The 17,021-nt window shown below is 41.9% G+C and overlaps 1 protein-coding gene across 4 annotated transcripts in view; it reads left to right on the forward strand.

Annotated features, from left to right (window-relative positions):
• Positions 1–17,021, forward strand: part of RFTN1 (raftlin, lipid raft linker 1) — a 107,412-nt gene that overhangs the window by 7,423 nt on the left and 82,968 nt on the right. For all 4 annotated transcript variants that reach the window (XM_081164635.1, XM_081164634.1, XM_081164637.1 and 1 more), the window contains exon 2: positions 4,988–5,140. In XM_081164635.1, coding sequence (XP_081020761.1) covers positions 4,996–5,140 — 145 coding nt within the window. In that variant the 5' untranslated portion in view covers positions 4,988–4,995. The remainder of the gene's footprint in view (positions 1–4,987; positions 5,141–17,021) is intronic.

Genomic DNA, 17,021 nt, shown 5'->3' on the forward strand with positions numbered 1-17,021 from the left:
TTCATGGCCCTCTAGCAGCTGTGGTCAGTCATTTACCAGAAGTAATGTATTTGGCGTTAACTCCATAGCCATACTTATCCATGATTATAGTTAGCCATACTTATCTTCATGGATCCTGCATCCATGGAGGAGGAAAATACCAGAGGCAGTGGGGTGGTCCCTGGCACTCTTATTTGAGTTACATTTGAATAACAAAACACCAGAAATAAAGGTCTTTTTATTCTTGGGCAGAGCAATCAGGAGCACATGGCTGTGTAGGTTTGGCAGGGACAGGTGATGTTACTGTTCATCTAATGACAACAAGGGCTAGCAGGGCCAGGGAACCCTTTTCAGCTGAAAGGCCACATTCCCATCTGGGCCATCTGCCGGGGGCTGCATGCCAGTGGTGAGCAGGGTCAAGGGTGAAAGTGGGTGGGACAAATGCAGTTTTTATCTTTTTTACAATAGGCTAGTTTCTGCACACACTCTTCTCTTTCCTCTAGCAAGCAAGTGAGAAGTATTCTCAGAGTTCCAGCCAGGCAAAAATGCTCAAGGGTTATTTCCAAACTACTATATATATATGTATAAAAATACAAGCAGGATTCAGTCACATACCAGCAAATTCAGGTTGTACAGCTAAAGTTGATTTGGAGTTCCTGTGCAACAAACCTGCTTCCCTCCATAACTCAACTTTTTGCTATAAGGAATGTAAAAGGATAATGCACTGGGAAGTGTGGAGTAACATTTGTTTGATGTAATGTTGTCTAAATTCCTCATTGGTGGTTTTTTTACACAGCAGTGTGAGCTAGCATGGTATTCCGTGTAAAGCAAAGAGAACCAGGCAGAAGGCCTTTTCGGTAGTGGCGCCCACCCTGTGGAATTCCCTCCCATCAGATGCCAAGCAGATGAGTAATTATATATCTTTTAGGAGACATCTGAAGGCATCCCTGTACAGGGAAGCTTTTAAAGGTTTAATGTTTTTATATATGCTGGAAGCCACTCAGAGTGGCTGGGGCAACCCAGTCAAATGGGTGGGGTACAAAATAATAATAATAATAATAATAATAATAATAATAATAATAATAATAGAAGATGAATGTTCAATACATAAGTTTTCTGGAACTGACTAAGGAGGGTATGAAGCAGTACCAGAAACGAGTGCTTCCTAAGAGGAAGAGTGTAGCATGGAGAGAGTCTCAAGGGCCAGATAGAGAGGCTTGGGGGCAACATTCCTGCCCCCTGCCTGAGGTTCTGTGCCCCTCCTCCCTCGGTCTAGAAGGTTAGGGTTAGGGAAACTTTCTTTAATTCTTTTGCAGCTTTCCCAGATTTTTCTGTAGTAGCTCCAATATGATATATAAACTACACAACGATTCTGGGAAATTTCACTTTATACTATCATTGCAAACGTAATGGCTAAGGTCCTAAGGAAGTTCATGGAACAAAAGTTTCCCATCCTGTCATCTCTGCAGCTGTATGTATTTATGTATTATATTTTGGTTTAATGCTTAGTGGACTAATATAAATATAACTATGTAAATATTTAAATTATTGCTTTAAAAGTTTTTTAGAAAGAAATAACTCAAACTAATTTCCAGTGTGTCTTGGAAATGATAAATGAAGGATTTCAGAGTTGGCTGATTGCTGAGATGAGTGTTCTCATTTTTAAATCTCAGAGGGAGGGAAGACAATGTTCTGCTCTTGTTGTGACCCTCCTTCATCACTCAAGAGGCATTAGAAATAATTCAATTGTAGCCCTTTATGTTGCTTATTCATTCAAAATTGGTGCTCCATGTGTATCTTTATATTAATTCTGTTAACGGTTATACAATCAGAGATAGATTTTCCGTCTTATTTTATCCATATTGTCAGAGCTGCTTGAAGATCCTAGCTCACAGAGGATCACGCTAGCCAGCGATCATTAAGTAAAAGTCTTTATTGAATTACAGTTTCCATTCTCACGCTGCTGCGCGCAAACTCTACGTCTAGTAGCTAGATCGGCGAAGCTCCGTCTGAATCTCCGCCCCTTGTGCACCAACTTAATATCCTAGCCTTGCTCCACCTTTTCCGCCTGACTGTCCTCCTCTGGGTCCCTCTACCCCCCGGGGCTTCTTCCTTCCGGGATTCTTCTGACGCTGACCCGGACCCTCCTGCCTCCTTGCGCCGGGCTTTAGGACCTGGTTCCCTTTCGGGGCTGCTTACTGCGCCGCCTTCCTCTGCATTTGAACTTGGCGCGCGCGCCCAACCTTCCACCTTCCTCTTAACCGTTTCTTCGCTCCCCGATGGAGGTGTGGCCACTCCTGACTCATGCCCTCCCTCCTGTGGTGAGCTGCCAGCGCTTCCCCCCTGGCTCCCTTCCTCTTCCCTGCTTCCTGGCGGTGACGCTGGTCCCGATTTCCAGCTGCTCCCCCCTGAGTCCCTTCTGGCTCTATCTTCCTGGGGTGCCCCCCTTGCCCTGGCCACTGGTGCTCCTTTCTGTGAATCCTCTGATTCACTAGAAAGACTAGGAGATCTCGGGTCGTCGTCATCACTCATCTTTTCTTCTGCCTCCTCCCCTTCGCTCTCTGTTTCCTCCCTTGCCCGTGCCTCTGCTCCTAAACCCCTGACACATATGGTCGAACATATGAATGATTTAAGAGTCTCAAGATCCTTGCATTCATGGAGGAGTAATTTGTTAATCTAAATAAAATATGAGTTTTCCCGTGCGTCAGTATATACCATATAAGAGAGCTTGTGCTGTAATATTTGCAGTTTAAAAATGCTTTGGGCATTCAAGAGGTCCCACTCAGAGTAGACCCACTGAAATTAATGAACTTAAGTTAGTAACATACATTCAATGAGTTTACTCTGTGTAGTTGTTAGGGATGTGCAAGCCCCTCACCCCAATCCAGTCTGGGGCCCAATCCACCACTTTGGATTGTCCTGGATTTGAGGCACAAATCCATTCAGGAGCCAGCCCTATTCTCAAATTAGGGTTTGAAACCCTATTAAACATTTGGGGGGGGGGAAGAAGGCGATGCTTGCCTCCCCCACCCAACTGCATGTTTAATCAGGGTTTAAAAATCCTAATTAAAGATACAGTTGGTGTGGGAAGGAGATGCACATCTCCTTTGCTCCTATGCTGCCACCACATTGCATAAAGCGGGACTGAACCTTCCACTCAGCAGCTGGTGAGCAAAGAGTTAAGTTTGGCTGTGTGAGCACAGGGCACAAGCATACACAAGCCAAAGCACAGTGCAGAGCTGTTTCAAAGCTCTTTTGCAAACAGCTCTGTGCTGCTCTTTAAACCTTGCAGAGGATGCCTGGTTCTCCTTACCAACTCGCCCCACCAATTGCCTGATCACCCATAGCATTTTGAGAGCCCTGGATTGCTTTGGGTGGGCTGATCTAACCCAGGGCAATCTATTGCTGTCTCTTCCTGATCCATCCAAAGCTTGGAGCCACCCAGATCAGCCTGATTTGGGCAGATCCAGACTTTGGCCAGAACTGGTAGTGCCTTTCACTCCTTGGGTCTGTGCAAGCTTATTGGTCTTCCAAGATTTGTGTAAGTGACTTATAAGAGAATGATCTTTTTTCAATATGCTCAATTATTTTAGTAAGTGCATGCTCCTTTCCCTACCAACAGCCACTTGTGTGGGTCTTTCCAGAAAATTGTTTTAAAAGAGCTGGTGTAATTTTGGCTCCTCTCCTTTCACAAGTGTTTAGTTTCTGGCAGAGCTTTTGCTTGTTCAGGGGACAGGCTCTCAAATCTGTGCAACTGTGGTTCTGTAACATCCTGCTGAGGGTATTTTGATAAAATTGATGGGGTACTTGCACAACAACAATATCCCTAAAAATGTTCTGGTACAGTTTCTAGCAGTTCTTCTCCTTCATAGATCAATCTGTAGCAAACAGTTTCCTTTTCTGGAAACTAAACCTCATTAGATTTTAAGTTTTGAATGGCATAAAAATGCATATTTAGACTATTAATGTTGAAAAGCATAGGAGCCAACTCCTAGGGGCCGAGGGGTCATCACTCCCCCCAATAAAATGTTTGAGGGGGCTGCTCCCCAAGTTGATGGGCATTGACATTCAAATGGTGTGTGTGTGTGTGTGTGTGTGTGTGTGTGTGTACCTCATCATGTGACCAATTACACGGGGTAGGGCTTATCTCCCCCCCCCTTTTATTCAAGTTGGCACCCCTGCTGAAAACTACATTTATTCCTAATACTTAGCATGTGTTGGTTTCCAGTGTTTGCTTGTTCTTGGTCTTGTTCTGAACTGAAGATGACTAAGTATACTCCGATTTCTTGTTTGCTGTGACCAGAATCTCATTAGTAGGCATAGTGCAGACATAATGGGGTGAACAGTGGTTTGCAAAGCTGTGGACTCGTATCATCTCCCCATTGTGCACATTTGCCCTACCTTCCATGGTTTCTTTAACTGTTTAATTGGTTGGCATGGGTGTGAATACGTTTAAAGCAGTCTAGGATTGCCCTCATTGTCATGGTTTGTAAACCCACTTGAAACCATGGTTACAATGACAATCCTAGTTAACATTAATCATATTGATGTAACAGTAAATTATTGTTTACAGTAAATCATGGAGAGCGTGTTTAAGAGCCTGTGCAAATGGTGGGCTGCGAGTTACTATATCACATCTGTGTCACATCTTGACAAGTCTGCTGTATATGTGTAATAGGTACTTTGCGTTCTAGGCTTACAGCATTTTTCAAAGTATTATTATGTTGTGTTTGTTTTACAACATGTAAAACAAATTGAGGATATGTTTTACACTGTTCTGTAGGGCATAACAAAAACTGAGAGCTGTAACTATAACAAATAATTACAATTCATTCTAAATGGGAAGTGTGTTTGATGTATTAGATTACACATAGCTCCTAAATGTCTGAACCATTTAATCACACTGTTTCAAGGCTTACAGAAAATACAGTGATTCCAAGCAGACTATTCATGGCGGGTGATATACTTTCAAGTAACTAGTGTTTTTCCCATTCCTTTTTGTCACCAGTTTTTGCAATGGGTTGCGGACTGAACAAGTTGGAAAAGCATGATGAAAAGCGGCCTGGTAACATCTATTCAACTTTGAAGAGGCCTCAAGTAGAAACCAAAATAGATATTTTCTATGAATATCACTTCCTGGAATTTACAACTTTAAGTGATGGTAAGCCTATTCTTTATTTTTAGATTTTAAAAACATCCTATCTAGGATAGTTATCGTGGTTCATGTTGATAAGGAATGTGGATAAATAAGCAGAGAAAATTTAACATATAACTTTTGTCTCTTTATTTGACATAGTATCATGCTCTGCCTTATGATGCTTTTCCAATTGTAAAATAGTTTTGATATTTATTCCTGTTTTGTATAAAATAATGTAAAATATCAGTCATCATATGTGCCCCAGGGACTGAAGTTGGAGGTTTCTAGTGTATGCTTAACAGGGAGCTAGCTATCATTTTTTGACTAGCTAAGTAGGATACCATATAGGTGCTTGCACTTCCTTAAAGTGTGAACATTTGTTTGGACTCCAGTACACAATATACAGCTACTAATCAACTTTTCATTGAAGAAATGGGAAAGGGATGTGCAAGCCAACATGCTATTTCTGACCTCAAATTCATCTTTGCATACTCAGTGCATTATGTAAATCAATGAGCATTCTCTTGAAACACAATACATAAAATAATAGTTAAAAACAAACAATGGAAGACATCAAAAACCTTGCTTGCATAGAGGCAGCATTAAAATGGCTTACACTATGGACTTAAAACATAGTTAAAGAGCCTGTGTGAGTATAAAGATATCCACTTGGTGCTGAGAAGATCATTCAGAAAACACCAGCCAAGCCTCTTTGGAGAGGTTGTCCATGTGTGGTGTCACTGCATCCTTCTCTACATCTCATCAGAATTTATAGGAGTTAGCTAGACATTTATCTGTGTGTGTGTGTGTGTGTGTGTGCGCGCGCGTGCGCGTGCGCACGTGAGAGAGAGAGAGAGAGGAGGTTGTTAAAGGTACACATCATATCTAGATTGCCCCTTAGCTTGTCATTCACTCAGTTCTTCTACAGTTTGACCTAGATCATAAGTGGGCAGCTGAATCTATCCCATGGGCTTGTTTCCATCTGGTGACACCCACCTGTCATTCAATGAATGTCATAGGACCAGAATGAACTGTATACATTTTCTGAGGCATTTTGTGAAGACCAGCATTAGGAGCCAGGAATAAGCTTGGAGTCAGTCTGGTTCTCTGTATTGGTACCTGTTGCTTTTACCATAAATAGCCTTAACCATCATTCATAGGTTGTGGCACCCACATTAAACAAATGAGAATGTCCTATTGTTCCCCTTTGCTTCCATAGGCTGACTTGCTATGTTGCTTTTTAAATTACATTTGACTAACTATAGTATGAGATTATCAAGAGATAACATATCAATACATTCACCTTTCCTGTAAATGAAACTTTGGCTTTGTTATATAATCATCTGCAGCTATTTCTAACTAAAATTTGACTAGTACTGTTCTTAAAATTAAATCTAATGCAAGTCTGTGCATGCTACACTGCTCCTGGCCCATTCAGCACTATTTCCTCTTCCTCACTTCTTTTTCAAAACATGTGCAGTGTTAAAAATAACTTGTTAACAAATGAGGTGGTCACATTTACTGGTTGAGCATATAGTCAAGTGGAAAAAATCTTGGTTTGCATTAAAACAGTTTAGATTTATGACTTTTCTAGTCGTAATTCTATTAAAAACAAACTTAACAACAAATGCACTTTACTTAATTCTAGCATTAAACTTTCATTTGTTTTTTGTTTTTTTTTGCTTGGATAAGAGGGGAATTGTTCTGGCGGTATCTGTTATAAAGTTAGTGGGTATGGTTAAATTATATACAGCAAAAGAAATAAGGACATATCAGTGATGTATGGCAGATAAGTACTTTGGAGATAAAAAAAATCCCTGTTTTATCCAGTTTCAAGGTAGTGCTTAATGCTACTTAAAATTCAACCAATTTCTGCTTAAATCTGTTGAATTATATTGGGTTTATTCCGTCGTCCAAAGCTGACAAAGCTGAAATATAATAATCTATAGATAGTTTTTATATATCTGTAAGTAGAATGGCAGGGTGGTGTGTGTAGAAAGGGTTGTAATGTAATCCAGATGCTGTGAGTTGCAGAGAAAGCAACAGAGTAGGTTGGATTCAAAACAGGAATAAAACGGGGGCTTGACTCCTAGTCTAAAGTGCTTTCTGTCATCTTTAGACTACAAATGTGCAAAACTCACTTTGGGTTAATTTTTAAAAAAAGTTTAACTCCATATAAAACCAACTAAGGCTTCAGTCCTAACACCAATTACCTGGGAATAAGCCTCATGGAATTCAGTAGAGCTCACTTCTGAGTAGACATGGTTAGGATTGTGCTGTAAGAAAAAGGTTTCTTTTGACTAATTCAAGTAAATTTTAACATATCAACATATATTGACAGCCCTCCCCCCCAAAGAAGAAAAGACGGTCAAAATCAGAAGAATATGAAGGAACTGAATCCAAAATGGGCTGTGAAAAAGAGTTTACATAATTGCTCCCACTGATGCTATATACACAAGAGGAAGAGGAATATTTTATTAAAAGTCTTGGCTTCAGTTGGTAGAAATGTTTACAGCCAACTGTTTTTGTGGGACTGAGGCAACAGTAGGTTACACCCAAGCTGCTAAAAGCTTCCCAGCTGGTCTTCAGCTTTTCCTGTAGATATTATTGGATTTGTAGAAATGGCCCTCAGTGCTTCAGAGGTGGCATTAACATTCTTTGCTTGCTTGAGGGAAAAAATTCTTGCTCGCTTTTTTGGGGGGGGGGAGTTGCTTCACACCTGACAGTCTTCAGAGATTCTCAAACAAACTTCCACACACAATCTGAACTCTCCAGGAGAACAATTCAGGAGTCTTGCCAATTATCCTCGTTTCAAAAATTCAAGTTCTTGGCTTCTCCTGTGGCTAGCGTTTCAGGGAAACTAACCTGGCAGCTGTTTATTTAGCCTTGAATGTACGTAGCATCTTAGAGCTTGTAGAGCCCAGTCGTTAAGATGGTTGCTTCACAGTAGACTTGCTCCATGGAGTGGCTTGGGAATTATTGCTGGGGTGGGCGAAGCTGAAGTTGAGTTTAAACAGTTAATGACCACATTGATTATAAAAGTGAATGCTTTTTGTTTGCATACTAAATATAGCTATTTGACAACGGCTGAAACTAATGTCTTCAGCACACTGGCTTCCAAATTTCTGGGCTGGTTCACAGTTTACATGGCTTGTGTATTTGCCGTATGTACAGTGTAAACTTTCTAACGGTGAAGCAAAAGACTTAAAAAATAAATAAATCTGGCCTTTGCTTCCTAGCATGTATCCTTACATGTTCATCAGCTTTACCAATCCTGGTGCCCCCCTCCAGATGTTGTGGAACTACATTCTCAGAATCTTTCACCATTGGCTGTGCTGACTGGGGCTGGTGGGAACTAGTTCTGCAGAACTAGCACTTGGTATAAAAGTGCCAATGCCTCTTGTAAGGAATTAATCTTCCCGTGTGGCAGCGTCTACAGTCTGTAACTCCTTGCCCATGGACACAAGGCAGGCTTATTTACTGTATTGGTTTTGCCACCTACACCCCCCCCACCCTTTAACCCTTACCCAAATATACAAGGTTGACACACATTTTAAACAAATGATTAAGATCCAAGCTGCTGGTGTTGTAGCTCACAAACCTTTCATCTCAGTAGTAGCCAACAGGAATTACAGCAACCTTGGAGCTAATAGGAATTGCAGTATGGCAGGGGTCAGCAAACGTTTTCAGCAGGGGGCCGGTCCACTGTCCCTCAGACCTTGTGGGGGGCCAGACTATATTTTTTTGGGGGGGGAAATGAACCAATTCCTATGCCCCACAAATAACCCAGAGATGCATTTTAAATAAAAGAACGCATTGTACTCATGTAAAAACACGCTGATTCCCGGACTGTCCGTAGGCCGGATTTAGAAGGCGATTGGGCCAGATCTGGCCTCCGGGCCTTAGTTTGCCTACCCATGCAGTAGGGGGGCTCTGCTGCAAAGTTTAATGGTTTCAAGGATTCAGCACAGCTATAGTTTAGCTCCTGCCTGGAAACCTATGTCCCCACTGTGAAAGGGCGTGTGAATCCAGAATTGGCCTCCACAGTCATTTACGGACTCACTGTTAAGACCGTGTTCGTGGAAGACAATCTTATTCAGCTACCAGTGATTGCCAAAGAAGTTTAGCTCTTATAACAAGATCTGTAACAAGATCTTACAGTAATCAAGCATCTTCAAATCTTCACAAAGGATTTCCAAATCCAGTCTCCTTTTTTTGCATCCTGTGCACCTAGTAGTACTTGTGCTCAGGGTGATCCAGCACCCAGGCTACTGCTGGTGACTGAGGTGGGAGTAAGATGTGCCTGAAGTACCAATTTGTTCCTTAACTTAGTGCAGCAGTTATCATTTAAGTTGTGTTGCAGCTCCACTCAACATGCAAATAGGGTTCCTTCAAAGTGATGAATCTTGGGATTCTTACAATAATAGTGTTCTACTAGCCTCCTCCAGCTGGTGACTTATTCTTTCTCTCCGTTTTACATGTGTGCTTTTAAACATATCCAGCATGCCTTAACATGTGCTAAAACACACAATTTGTGTTGCTCAGGGATTACCGTTTTCCTGCAAATAATTTTGATGCACTACATTAAGAAGATGGTTCGTGTTCTGCTTCAGCTTTGGGTTTACCTGCTTATTGCCTGATTTATTTCTCTTACTTTCTACCACTAGGAATTGGGTAGTAGTGGGGTTCCATATCTCCTAAAATGCTGATTTGGCAGATGATAATTGATTAGATTCTTTATTTTTCCAGTGTTGGAAGTTACCTAATTTCCTTGTTCTACTCTGAAAGCAGATGTGAACATAAAGAAAATAAGCATTTCTAAGATTTAGTTCCTTGCATTCAGTGTTTCATTTAACCTGTTTGTCTCAACCCTTCCTGAATCCATTGTGCCTGCAGTGGATAATAGGGGCGGAGTGACAAAGCAAACTTACTGAGCTTGGGTGAAAATAATCCACAGTTTTACCAAATGCCATTCCTTTAGAGTGTAGGTTGTTCTCAGCTGGATATACCCACAGGAGGAAGAATGGTGCAATACAGGGTGATGTAGGTCAACTCTGCCGCTCCTACCAAAGAACTGTGGATGTGGCTATTATGCATCCTAGTCGCAGGGCAAGTTTTGTAAGATAATTCCCCCAGGAGTTTATGATGTGATCCTATAGTTTGCTGTCTCTTGCATTGGGCAGGGCCTGTACCAAGTATGACAGCCTATACAGAGCAAAAACCAAAATAATTTCTATGAAGGCAACACTCTAGTACCGTTTCTCTCCAGCAGCTCATTTGGAGCACAACAATACTTTAGCAAGAAACATCCATACAGCAGCTGGTGAAAAAGCATGTAGTTGCCTCTGAAATCTTCTCCAGTGCTGGTTTCTTTTTGTAATTTAGGGAGTGGAAAAATCTGTTCTTCCCAGTTTGTCTCTCACTATGTCCTTGCCCCCAACACAGTGAAAGCTGCTTCTGCATGCTGCTTTATGTGTTTTCTTCATTTTTGTTATTAACGTTGGAGTGCAACGCAGGGGTGTAGTGGGGAGGGGGTCGTGGCCCCGGGTGCATTTTTGAGAGAATGCACAACCAGCCCCTACCCAACAGGCTCCCTCATTGGAGCCTGGCTCTGGTGTGCAAGGGAGCTGCCACGCCTCTCCTGCGCTGGGCTGCATGCGCGAAGGAGCAGCCAGCTCCCTTGTGCCCAGCCGCAGCTCTGATCCAGGAGGCAGAGTGAAGGAGGAGAGTCACGGCAATTTCTGTCCCTCTTCTCAGCTGGGCAGTGCTGTGCGAGGATGCTGCTAAGGCGTGCCCTGCATGCATGACCTAGGTGGCAGGAGTGTACACTCCACCGCAGGTGCAACCACTGTTGGAGGAAGGGGTGTGTGGTGGGTGTGGTCTGCCCTGGGTGTCATCCCTGAGGAGGGGTGACATCGCCGCCCCACCCCCCTGGGACACTCACCCTGCCCCTGCGGGCAGCTAGCTCTGCCCCCGGGTGCACAGAATGTGCACTGCTCTGGGTGCCAGAGCACCTAGCTCCGCCTCTGGGTGCAACTCCAGCCATCTCTGACTATTGGCCATGCCGGCTAGAGTTAGTGGATTTTGGAATCCAAGAACATCTGGAGGGTGCCACGTTAGCTATCTCTGATTTCTGATCAGTTAATAAATCTGCCCTTGGTTTCTTGCCAGAGCATTGTTTTATGTGTGATAGAAGAAGCACTTGGCTTTGAGCTAAGACTATTATTTCCACTTAACCATAATGGTTTTGTGGTGCTTCTGACAGCTATCAAATACATTGTGGAATAAACGTTTGTGGTTGGTATGTACACGAGTGTATAAATCCTATTTACACATGCATATGCACCAGTAAAAAGAGAATGTGTTTCGCAAGAAAGCTGAGGTGTCACATTCCTGTGCACAGCAGAAATGGTGTAATGGCAAGTCACATCAAGTACATTGTGGTTCCCATTTTACTGATAGCTGAGAGTAAGGCGATTGAGAGTAAGGCATAGCAGTTTTTTATTTCTCAACTATTTTTTATTAATACAATTTTTGATGACTACAGTTGAAGTAACATGCCAATAAAAATAAAACGAATCAAGTCCAATTCATGAAAGGAAACATTTTGACTATATAATTTATTAATACAAATATACTGAACTGCCAGCTATGATGTATAAGTCTGAAGAAAAGCTGACCAAATGCTATTGTATTGTTCTTTGTTCACATTGATGCATTGCCAGCTTGGACGTGCACAGGGAGTACTGATCATTAATCCATTGTTGTATGGGAAGTGATCTCTACTTCCAGTGTTGAAGCACCATGTGTTTGGCAGATCCTAGTGCATGCATGACCTGTATTTCATGAGGCACAGCAGTTTAACTCAGGTTAGTTACAGTTGAACAATTACCTGGATACTGGTTGCTCAGCCCCAGTAATTTGTCCAGAAGAGCACACACATTTCTGTATTGCTGTAGAGGCGTATAAATAATTTGGACATTTGCTTTGTTTTTTAAAACTACATTAGGTGAATTTTCAAATCAAGATACAGACATAATGGCCAATATGTTCATTTTAATGGACCATGTTGTAATACTTGGAATTTAGGAACACCCACGCAACTGTTGCATGATAGACAGATGGTTAAAATCTTTTACACCAAGTGGTGACAGCTTCCCTACTGAGAGAAGATGGGGAATCTTGTCTTTTTGACTAAGATTTAATGTAAACCACCAAGTGCTGAGGAAATTATTTTCATGGAAGAAAAAAAAACCTTTAGTGACTGTCAGTTACAGATTTGCCAGGAAAAAAATGTAATTGCTTTTGATTGGCTGAGCAATACAGCTTTTCTTCAGTCGGGTGTTCTGTACTTGGCTCATTTGCTAAGTCTTATAGGCTGCATGGTTTTAAGAAATAATATTCAGCAAATAGGGAAGGGGTTGTCAAGTAAGTATGCGTATGCAAGAGAAGCTCTCCACCCTATCTCTTCCCCAGCAGCTCTCTGTCCACTCTGAAAAACCTTTCCAGAGGGCAAGAAGACCCTTAGTAAAGACTTGGGTTATAGGGTAGGGAGCTTCGGTGAGAAAGGAGAGTCAGGAAAAATCGGATGGAAGAGGTAGCTGGTTAAGCAGGCATTTTCCTGTACAGTCATACCTTGGATCCTGAATGCCTTGGCTCCCAAATGATTGAAACCCGGAAGTGAGTGTTCTGGTTTTCGAACACCGAACATCTGGTGCGGCTTCCGCAGCTTCTGACTGGCTGTAGGAGGTTCCTGCAGCCAATCAGAAGGCACGCTTTGGTTTCCGAATGTTTTGGAAGTCAAACAGACTTCCGGAACGGCTTCCAAGGTACAACTGTACATTGTTCCTCTTTTTCTTCACCTTTTGTTTCTATTTCTATTGTCAGTCTTTGGGGTTGTCCCCTATTTACTTATACTTACCCTGTCCAATTCACTTTGGTTTGAACATCATGAAATTAATTTCTCATTTTACTTTGCCTTACATCACTAGATGTCTTGTCTGGTTTACAACACTGATCTGCAGTTCTTGAAGTCGTTTTTCCCTGAACTAATCTGTGTAGTCTACTATAAGTGACATTCTTATCTACCCCTGTCCATATCATCTTGGCAGACCAGATGTTTTGCATTGGTTGTAGGAGGAGGAACACAGGGTGCGAGATATGCCTAAGGCACAAAAACAGGAGTACATGAAGAGGATGTGACAAAGATTTACTTGCCCAAAGACAAAGATGAAGTAGAGGAGGCCAAAAAGAAGGTGTTTTAATATGGTTTGGGCAGTTTAAGCAGTGCTTTTTTCTGTGGGGTGCATACTCCTAAACATTTTGTGAATCTAAGTTTGGCTTCACTGAGGGGCAGTATTTCAATATCGGTAAGAAAATGAGAGTACCCATAATTTTTTTTTTAAAGAAAAAAAGCATTGGGTTTAAGTATGGAAACTGAGCATATTCTACCCTTATGTCATTTGTGTACATACTGTCACCGACATTGCCTGTCATTAAAATGATTTTTAAACACTTACATGTAATGTGTCTAGCACGACTTTTCCCCAACTGCACATTATCAGCTTTACAACTGCATATTTGGGAAGTTTTTAATGACTGATGTTTTAATGCATTTTTAATCTCTGTTGGAAGCCGCCCAGAGGGGCTGGGGAAACCCATCCAGATGGGTGGGGTACAAATAAATCATCGTTGTTGTTGTTGTTGTTATATTTTGTGTCCAGCTGCAAATAAAAAAACCCTGCCTGGGCTGGGAGAGTTGTTGGAACAACATCTACAGACATACCTTGGGTTACAGACACTTCGGGTTGCGCGATTTTGGGTTGCGCACCACACCAAACCCAGAAATACTGGGACAGGTTACTTCCGGGTTTCGGCGCATGCACAGAAGCGCCAAATCACAACGCCCACACGGGCGCAGACACAGTGCTGCGGGTTGCGGACACTGTGGGTTACGGACATGCTTCCTGCACGGATCACGTTCGCAACCCGAGCGTCCACTGTATGTGCTTGTTTCTGTGCCATGCCCGCTATCGGATCTCCTGCCTCTGCCAAACCCGGCCACAGACTGCTCTGACTTTGCCTCTCACCTGACCTTTGTTGTGGCCTCTCCTTGCTTGGCCTCTGAGCTTATAATGGACCTGGATACTGCTTTGGTTGCTGCTGGCAAGTCTCCTGTTTATTCAAGGGCCTAGTGAAAACAGGGCACCTGTACTGAGAAGACACAATTATATATATTATATATATTGTCAGGGAAGAGAAACTGAAACCTCACTGTCCAGTGTTCATTATCAGTCTCAGCTCTGTCTTCTCACCTTTTTCTCAGTTCAGCTTGGCTCCTCTCTCCACAGCAAAATTCTTTTGCCAGTGCACAGCAAGCAAGATGGTGCAGTTGGCTGCTAGGCCCTGGAAAATAGGCTGCACCTCTCTCTTTGTCGATTAGCCTTGATTATATCCTTTTTTGTTGTTGCCTGATCATCAGGGCGGGTGGTGTGTCAGCACCCCTGGCCAATCTTAGGGGGAGTTTGATCCTCGTTTTCCATTTTCCACATTTCTGGTACAATCTCAAGTAAATGTATTTCCAAATTTGAATGCTTTGTGTGTGTAGTTGAGTAGGCTTTCAAAAATGGTAAGGGAGGTAAGGGAAATCAACAGGAACTGTGAAGGGAGAAGCATAAAGTGACAAACTATATTGGAGACTGCAGTTGTTGAGACGATAGTTTAAAAGTAGCCTCAATTATATCATTAGGCCTACTCATGGAGAAGGACTTCATTCATCCAGAGATCATCCCCTTGGAAACAGGCTTCCCTTTTCACAGATACAGTGGTGCTCCGCAAGATGAATGCCTCGCAAGACGAAAAACTCGCTAGACGAAAGGGTTTTTCGGTTTTGCGTTGCTTCGCTAGACGAATTTCCCTATGGGCTTGCTTTGCAAGACGAAAACGTCTTGCGCTTTTTTTTAAAGCCGCTTGAAGAAGCGCAGTTGCGACGGACTGTGCTTCGCAAGACGAAAAGACTCGCGGAACGAATTCTTTTCGTCTTGCGAGGCACCACTGTATATTTGTTCCAGAGGCCAGTTTGAACACAGAATTTTATGAATTGTTTATAAGGATAGTGGGCTGGTTTGTATACAGCTGAACATGTAGCTTTTTCTGAAAAAAAAGTTTACTAATATCAAGCTGTCTTCCCACTCGGCAACAGTTTCTCTTGCAACTTGTAGCATCTTAGATGATTTAGCCTGGAATCCTTTGCACACTTTATCAGAAATAAGCCCTGTTAGATTCAGTAAGGCTTATTTCTTCACAGACCTGCATAGACCTTCATTCTTGCTTTCTGTACTTAGTGCATTATGCTGAAATCGTGTCTCATTTCTCTCCGAATACATATTTTCCTAAGGATGTCATCACACTGCAGTTCACATGGTTGCGGTTAGGCAGCCCAGCCCAGTGAGCAGAAATTTGGTGAGGTTTAAGGGGAAGGGGGGTAGCTTTTGCGAGTGAAGTGAGCAGGGGTGCAGGCCTTGGTTGTAGCTTTTTTAATGTCTTGTTTCTCTCAACCTCTAGCTCCCTTAATCCCTTACATTTGTTTTCTCAACTGCTATTTTGAGCAAGTAATGCTAGTTGTATAAAGTAAAGGACTTCAACATTGCAGTTTGATTAAATTAAACAGTATGAACTCCTCTTTTCCTGCATTATTGCCTAGAGTAGACTGAGTGAAATACAGGCACAACTAAAAAAGGGTCAGCATATCCTTTAGAGTAATTATTGTAGGGGTATTTGCTTTTTTATGAGCCTGATATTGTGCTATGATAAAGTATTACAATAAGAGCCATATTGTGATTTTATAATGGGCAAAGCATAATTTATGATACCACATTTCTTTAAAATTATAGTTGGCAGCATGCTGGAGCTGTGAGGCTTCGTTATGATAAGGCCCTAAATTTGGTCTTCGTAGTACTTTTAAGTTCTTGATAATACAGAGGAAGTGGCCTAGTAGCTAAAATAAACATCACTGTTTATTTTAAATCATAACTTGCATCTGACACACGAGCAGTAGCTATTGGAATGAGAAACTGGAGAGTAGCAGAAAGGGATTTTATAGCTGGTAAAGCAACCATGCTGAACCCACCTAAGTCACTAGGGTTGCTGTGGGGGCAGCCAGCTGTTTGAAATATTTGTTCAAAGTTTTTGCAATATATCAATTTTTAATGTTGAAAATGGAAATCATGGATTAATGGGCCGGACTATAAAGAGATCTACTCAACCCAAATAGCAGGTCGATACTTTTTTTCTTTTTTTAAGGTGAGGGTTAAAATCAAATATTTGTTTTATTGAGATCATGTCCAGGTATGTGTGCAAGGTTGCACATCTCAGGGGAGGATTTGTCGTAAGGGAGAAAAGGCTTGTCAATAAAAGATGGGAGTTTCTTAACAGACACCATGACATTTCTTTCAAAATGCACAACTTTCCCCTTTGGTGTTAGGCAAAGAGGAAGCACACTTTGGTGTTATGCAGAGAGGAAACACAGAATATGACAGACTGCTCAGTCTGTGTGTGCCAGTGTAAATTTTCCCTGTAACAAAAAAATAAAACTACAGTTGCATGCAACAGGTGGCCAAGGGTCTATAATTAGACCTGTAGCTTGAAGAATATAAAATGATAGGAAAGAATAGATAATCTTTTCAGTTTTCAGGCAGCATCTATAAATCTTTATTACATATTGATGAACTGATCTTTCTACTGAGCAGTAAATGCCTTCATTTTTTTTAATGTGACAACTAATTTTGGTTCTCTAACCATTACTGTCTATTCATAAATAAAGTAATTATCCTTTTGTCTTTTCTAATGGGATATGTTGTCATCTGGCTCTGATAGTGTTTTGTGCTGTATGTGACTGTCTTCTTTA

The sequence above is a fragment of the Podarcis bocagei genome, assembly GCF_964188305.1.
Source record: "Podarcis bocagei genome assembly, chromosome: 12".
NCBI classification, from domain to species: Eukaryota; Metazoa; Chordata; class Lepidosauria; order Squamata; family Lacertidae; genus Podarcis; species Podarcis bocagei.